This window comes from Penaeus japonicus, unplaced genomic scaffold (assembly GCF_977035675.1).
Source record: "Penaeus japonicus unplaced genomic scaffold, GWHDUDI00000001_assembly GWHDUDI00000015, whole genome shotgun sequence".
NCBI classification, from domain to species: Eukaryota; Metazoa; Arthropoda; class Malacostraca; order Decapoda; family Penaeidae; genus Penaeus; species Penaeus japonicus.
In genome coordinates this window covers 12,769,647-12,777,146 of record NW_028234417.1, presented here as the reverse complement: position 1 = coordinate 12,777,146, position 7,500 = coordinate 12,769,647, and the positions used below count along the sequence as shown (strand labels likewise).

The 7,500-nt window shown below is 32.8% G+C and overlaps 2 protein-coding genes across 2 annotated transcripts in view; both read left to right on the top strand.

Annotated features, from left to right (window-relative positions):
* Positions 1–1,481, top strand: part of LOC122247565 (uncharacterized) — a 10,743-nt gene extending 9,262 nt beyond the window's left edge. Inside the window, exon 6 of the mRNA XM_086544502.1 lies at positions 1–1,481. This exon is cut by the window's left edge and continues 1,011 nt beyond it. The gene's annotated coding sequence lies outside the window, so the exon portion shown is untranslated.
* A 1,982-nt stretch (positions 1,482–3,463) lies between these two features.
* LOC122247561 (Coiled-coil and C2 domain containing 2A) overlaps positions 3,464–7,500 on the top strand; it is a 26,337-nt gene continuing 22,300 nt past the window's right edge. The window contains exons 1-6 of the mRNA XM_043006905.2: positions 3,464–3,602; positions 5,058–5,194; positions 6,344–6,454; positions 6,681–6,746; positions 6,969–7,014; positions 7,212–7,316. Coding sequence (XP_042862839.2) covers positions 5,108–5,194; positions 6,344–6,454; positions 6,681–6,746; positions 6,969–7,014; positions 7,212–7,316 — 415 coding nt within the window. The 5' untranslated portion in view covers positions 3,464–3,602; positions 5,058–5,107. The remainder of the gene's footprint in view (positions 3,603–5,057; positions 5,195–6,343; positions 6,455–6,680; positions 6,747–6,968; positions 7,015–7,211; positions 7,317–7,500) is intronic.

The following is a 7,500-nucleotide window of genomic DNA, read 5'->3' as shown; positions in this document are numbered from 1 at the left end:
AAACATCGGCATTCAAAACCGCATGCGGACGAACCGACGTGGAAGTCGCGGAAAGAGTTGCGTTGAAGCTTGCATTTACAACAGAAAATCATGGGGTGTAAGAGGGCCAGATGCTGCATCTCGCGCTCTGGCTGCCGGAGGACTGTCGTCTGCCTTCTTCTATTATATATTTTACTTCGTTTTATGCTTTCGTGTATTTTTCTTAGTTTCCCTTTTTTATTTGGTTTCCTATTATTGTCGTTTTACTATTACCTTCTAAGACCTATGATATGAATCATACTTTTTGTGTTTTATTCCTTTTAGTAATTTTGATTATTTTAATTCTTCTAAGATCTCCCTTTTACTTCGTTCTCATTTATGGAGTTAAGGGAGCATTTTATATTACGTTTGTGCTTGATTTTAATTATTTCATTTTTCAAATTGCATTTTTCATATTTTTATGCATTTACTTTTATTGCCGTACTTGTTATATCTTGCGTTTTAGCTACATTTATTCAATTGAAATCTTTTATCAACTGTATGCTTCTGACAGCACCGAGGCGATATTTCATTTTTTAAACAATAAACAGATATGGCCAGACAGTCAAAATGTGTTTCGTTTACTCAGTCCTCCGAAGTACTTATGTAATCGGCTGTGACGCCATTTCGAGATAGAGAAACAAGTGAACAACAGTGACCACAATCATGAAGATAAAAAGCGAAGTACTGAAGTGCCAGACATTCTTTGCTTCGGAGCTGTACGTGATCAGAAATAACATTTTTACTAAACAATTTGATCAGTTCGTTTTATTATTTTTTGCTGAATTTCTTTTATTCTAATCCTTTTATTTTTTATGTTTCTCGATAGGAAGTCAGAGTGATCTTTTTATTTTTTATTTTATCTATTTTATTATTTATCTATTTATTTATTTTTTTATTTTTTTATTACCAATATTCTTTTACATCACCAGACTTTGTTTTGTTTTCTGTCGTATTTAGATTTTAGGTTTGTGATTTTTTATCTAAGCTTTCAGCAGGGACGCCAGACTTGTTGGTCTTGTCTTTGTTTTTTGATAAGGTATTCAGCCAAATATTCCACTCTGAAGTATATTTCCTTTTAGTTTTTGTATACGGCAGTTTCAATGATTTTATGTGCCTTTAGCACATGTTTTTTGTATTTCATATTTCATTAGTTTTAGCATTTCCTTTCATGAGGCTGAACATCAGAAAGAGATTATCACGCTGGAATACACCCCATACAATTGATTCGAACTCCCTCCACGCTACCACTTGCAGGGGTTTGAATTGACAGGGGTTAACTAGGCCCTTAGCGTTTGTTTCTAAGGGCTTTTCATAGGACAGAAATTCATATCTTGTTAGCTATGATTCTTCAGTACTGTTATGTATTTTATTCTGTATATTCTGTATGCAGGTTATGTTATTTGTAAAAACTGATATAGCTGTAGAAGTAAGTACTAATAAAAGAAAATAAGGAAACAGCAGTTGGATTTTCATATTGATGCCTCGTAAAAATTATTGAGAGAGAGAGAGAGAGAGAGAGAGAGAGAGAGAGAGAGAGAGAGAGAGAGAGAGAGAGAGAGAGAGAGAGAGAGAGAGAGAGAGAGAGAGAGAGAGAGAGAGAGAGAGAGAGAGAGAGAGAGAGAGAGAGAGAGAGAGAGAGAGAGAGAGAGAGAGAGAGAGAGAGAGAGAGAGAGAGAGAGAGAGAGAGTTAAATATGATGCATTTATAAACAAAACATGAACAACTGAACCATTTATCTAGTTTATATATCTAGTTTTAATTGTCGAATCAATAACAGAAAGAAACCGTGAGAGCTGTTCTGATAATGGAATATAACATCATAAATGTAGGAAAGTGATATATGAGAATTAATAACTTCACAAAGCTGGAGATGTAATAAAAGCATAAAAGAGGTTACATGATCTATCCACAACTCACAACCAATTAAAATAGTTTTACCCTTTTACATTACTTATCTTTAGGATGTCCTCCATGCCCCTCTTCATGCACAAATTAAGGAAAAAATCACTACACAATTATGATGGTACCACCAGTCGGGATATTTTTGATATGATGATAATGACAATGATATTACTGATGATGATAAGGATGATAATTATCATGATAGTATTGATAATCGTAATGATGATTATGATGATGAAGTGATAACAATTGCAGTAATGATAATGATGATAATGATGACAAGAGTATTAATACAGATAATGATAATGATAATAATAGTAGGAGTAATTATAGTAATAACGATAATAACAATAATGATGATAATGATTACCATAATCATAACAATAACAACGACAATAGTAGTTATAATAATGATAACGATAATGATAGTTATTATAAAAATGATAATGATAATGATAGTAGTGTAATGATAATGATGAAAATTATAATACTGTTAGTAGTAATGATAGCAATGATGACAGTGGTAATAATAAAAAGAGTGAAAATGTTGATAACAATAATGGTAATGAGGATGATGATAATGACAGTCATAACAATAGTAATTATAATAATGATGATAGAGATGATGAGGATGGTATTACCAATGATGATGAAGATGATATTGATAGTAATGATAATTTAATGATGATGATGATGATGATAATATTGATGATTGTGATAATGATACGGATAATAATAATGATACTGATAATAATAATAATAATAATGATAATAATAATAATAATAACAATGATAGTTATGTTAACGATGATGATAATGACGATAATAACGATTATAATAATGATAATGATAATCGTAATAATAACAATAATACTAATAACAATTATGATGATAATGATAACATAAATACAGATTATGATAGTGCAAATAAGAGTAACAGTAAATATAAAAATGATAATGATAATAATAATGATAGTAATGATAATATTGGTGTTAATTATAATAACAATAATGATAATAGTAACGATAATGAAAATGATACTATTAAGACAATGAGGATGATGATAATGATATGACAGTGATGATGATAATAATAAAGATGTCATGATAATGATAATGATGATGAAAGATGATAGCAGTAGTAATTTTGATAAGCTTAAGGGATAATGATGATGGTAATAGTGATAGTAATGATGATAATACTGATGATGATGATGATAAAAGTAATGGTGATGAGAATGATAGTAATAATATTGATAAAAGGAGTGATAAAGATCATAAAGACAATAATTATAATGGTAATGATAATAGTAATGATAAAAATAAATGATGATGATAATGAAAATGACAACAAAGCCAATGATGAGGATAAAAAATAATGACGATACATACTGAAAATAGTGATAGGAGTAATAATGATGATACTGATAATGATGTTGATAATATCACATTCATTATAATTTCTATTATTTTCATTCATCTTTATCATTACCCTTTTGGTGCGAAAGAAACAAATCATTCCAGTTATCTCCTCTGGTGGCACTCGGCAACTCCACCACGCTGCCTGTTCAAAAGTTGTTTACAAACATTGAGTGAATTTTGAGGGATGTTCTTTTTCACATTATTTGCACTGATACGGTAGTTCAACATTGTCAGCGAGCCAAGAGGGCAGATTAGAGGTATGGAAGACAGAGAGAATTTTTCAAGAGTGCTCTCGACTTGGAACAGAAGAAGATGAAATAGGTTTTGTAGACATTCCATTATATTATTGATCGCTTTCGTGAAAATTACCTGTGTTGCAGTTACGCCGTGGGTCCTGTCAGTCCATTAGTATTGTAAGGGAAAAGGCACCAGAGTTATAAATGGAATGAAATCTACTATTCCTCTTATGTGTGTGTATATATGGAATAGACAGTATATGTTGGCAAGTACACACCTGAGATATTTGCCCTAAAATTCTATTTCATACCTGGCCTTAAGTATTTAGTCATATACCGGCAATAGGTACAACTTCATTTTGTGAGTTTGAACATAACTGAGATCTCTCTTGTAACTGTCATACTATGCAGTCTGGTATATAAAAATTCATCCATATTTACAAATAGTATTATGTACACATGCACAGCCACACTCACATCCACATTCTCATCTTCATCCTCACCCTCATTCTCATTCTCATGCTCATTCTCATTCTCATGCTCATTCTCATTCTCATTCTCATTCTCATTCTCATTCTCACTCTCATTCACACTCCCACACACATACACATACTTATACCTAGGCATGATAGAATATTTGTGAAGATCATATTTTAACCAGAATGAAGACTAACCACACAAGACTAAATCAACACCTGCACAAACTCAATATGGTAGATAATTCAAACTGCAGATGGTGCAACACCCAAGTAGAAAGTATAGAGCACTTATTATTATACTGCCCAAGATATCACTCGCACAGAACTAAACTAAGAGAAGCCCTCTAAAAATTAAAAATCAACACCCTAACAACAAATCTCCTTATTACAGGTGAAAATCAACCCTCTGAAAATAAGTACTACATACTCAGACATACAAAAATCTTCCTAAGGAGAACAAAAATCATAGACATCATATAAAAGATAGTAAAAAATAAAAAAAATAAAAAAAATAAAAAAATTGAAAGAAGAAAGAAGTGAAGAAGAAAGAAAAAGAATCAGGAAATATAGACTACATATAGTCTAAAACCCTCTAAAAGAAAAAAGAAGAAGAAGAAGATCATATTTTACAAGTGAATTGTCACACTTTAGATTAAAAAGTATATTAGATTTACAGAAAACTGATAAGAATGGACTGAACACCTCAAAGTCAGAGCAAAAATGTGGCGTGAAGACATTTAGGGCAGGACATCAGACAACCATATAATTTATGAAGTTATGTTAAAATTTTATGTAATTTTATTAACCCAATGACGATGGGGTGTCACACCCGTGTGACACAGCAAAGTGCTAGATGACACACCAGTGTGACATCCCCTAGGCGATATTACTTAGGCCCGACTTTGGGGGTTGCCAGTTCTTGCCAGGCCCATTGGCAACGGGTTAAGGTATACAATCCTATTTGTTTTTCTTTTTTTCTGCCCTAACATGGTTACAGATCAGAATGCAGTGCTTGGCCAGTGAAATAACAGGTTAAGAAATTTAAAGATGAGAACAAAAGATGTGGAAAAACAGCAAGAAGATGAGGTCACCACCTTTATTCCAGCTGCGTCACATCAACATGATGTATCTCAGGTGAGTTGCAGGTGATATTTTACTGTGTACTGGTATATCATGTTTCATACAACACTGGTTGTAGATTTGGGGTTATTGATTGAATTTGCCTTTTAGAGACTGATTACTGTTATGTTTTAGTATAATTTGAATCAATTTGTTCCATATTTTAGTAAAAGAGTGATGATCATTCATGATCTTAACAAATATCCTTTATTTTTACTATGATACTAATTTGATTTTCTACTTGTATTTGAATTGATTAACTATGGTATACTTTTGATAAGATTATTCTCTATTTTAAATTGCTAAATATTTGTAACTAAACTATAATGGCTTTAAAAGTTTAAAGGGATTTTTTTTTTCTTGTAGTTATATTGAATATGTTCCCTCCAGATCCATTCTGAACTTGCTGTGATATGTGATGGAAAGCCTGCAGTGAACAAGGTTCATTGTAGCAAAAGTAAAATATGATATGAATGACAATGAATATCTTCAGTGTGCAGGAGATGTAATTGCCAAGTTTCCTTTCAGTTTTTATCAGAATTACATGTAATTATGAATAAAACTTAATCAAAATGTGACAATTACATCTCTTTCACTGTGAAGTTATTCATTCTCATTTATCCCTTTTTCTACAAAGGCCTACACTGATAAATCCATCCTGATAGTGGTACAGTGTAAAAGGATTAACCCATTGGTCGCGGTATTAAATAAATGTTTTTGCGGTAGGATGGCTGATTTACATATCTGGCACGGTGCCATCCGCGTCTATGACCGACTCTGCCTTTGCAGCAAATCATGCCATCTGCTGCCAAAGGGTTAATATAGCCATTGTGCCTATACCACTTCAATAAGAGCCAAGAAACTTTCATTCTTTATATTTTGGCAAGGTAGAGCATGGACTGGTTCCTTAGTTTATAATAAATCACCAGAAAAGTCTACAAGCTTTTATATCTCAGAATGTATATGGTGGAAGTGTTGATGCTCCAGAAAAGTTCCTGCTGATTAGCAAAAAGGCTAGATGCATAGATATGTTAGTAACACAAACATTAAATATTCTTTAAATACGAAGTAGCTATAAGATACTTCAAGCAAACCTGTATCATTCTTCACACCTTCATTGGACAAAACATCAGAGATAGATTAAATCTATAATCTGTATTCTAGTCTGAGAATCTGTTGGAAGGAGAGGGTCCGAGCACCAGTGGCACAGAGAGGAGACGTCCCGGAAGGCTGAGGAAGAAGCTGAGTAGTCGCCCTGCTTCCAGATTTGATGAAGTGAGATAAAGCAGAAGTTTTACTGTAGGATGCTTGAGCTTTGTGCTGAACTTATGGAAAATTTAACAGCACAGCTTTGTCATAATGTTTGTTTGGATATCCATTTCACATGGAGTGTAGACTGGGTTCTTTTAAAGAGTGCTTTCCTGCATATTCACATACTCACATATGAACATATATAGCTTACCCTTAGATTAGTATGTAATTTTGCACTTGCACACGTAAGCCCACAGGTGAATGGGAACCGGAAGCTGTGGATGTTAAGACGAGATGGATAAAAGCTGCAGCACAGGTACCGAAATGCAATTTATTCAACCATTTTAGGAAGAATTATGCTTCCTGCTTTCTGCATTTCTTATTGAAGATTACGATTAAGATTACTAAGTTTTCTATTATTTTCAAATGGAATATGATTTGATATCTTCAGAAATCCTACTTATCTTTTTATTGCAAACTTAGTTATGTTTTGAAGAATGATCTCCTACAACATGTAATAGAAAGAATATTTTTTCAGGCAAGAATTGCATCACGTGTGGAGAGCCAGGCTTTCTTCACTTCAGGTAAATTTATGATTGGTATGATTGATATACTGTTTACATTTGTGACATTTATGACTGAGTCTTATCACATCTTGAATAAAAAGCTGAAAATCCAAAGCCGTGTTTTTCTGATACAAAGGATGTTTTTCAGTTTCATCTTTTGTATTGTTTTTACCAAGCACATAGCTTAGTTATTTTGTTTTTCTTTTTCTGAACAGGAAAATCCCCAGAGAAACTGGAACCTAAACCTGCTGTTCAATCTCCTGCCAAGTCTCCTGGAGGAAAGAGTAAGAAGGATGAGGAGGAAGAAGAGGAGGAACCAGGTTTGTTGTGTGTGTTTCCATTGTGACTGATAATAAATGATGTGGTTAGTTTCTGCTCTCATTCCAAATGAATATCTTGCTGTTTGATAGGTTTAGTTTATAGGTTATCTTGGAATTAGCAAAAATGTAGTAATCGTTTATGCTATCTTTTGCTTTAAAATTCAGTAGCCTAGTGATTATTGGG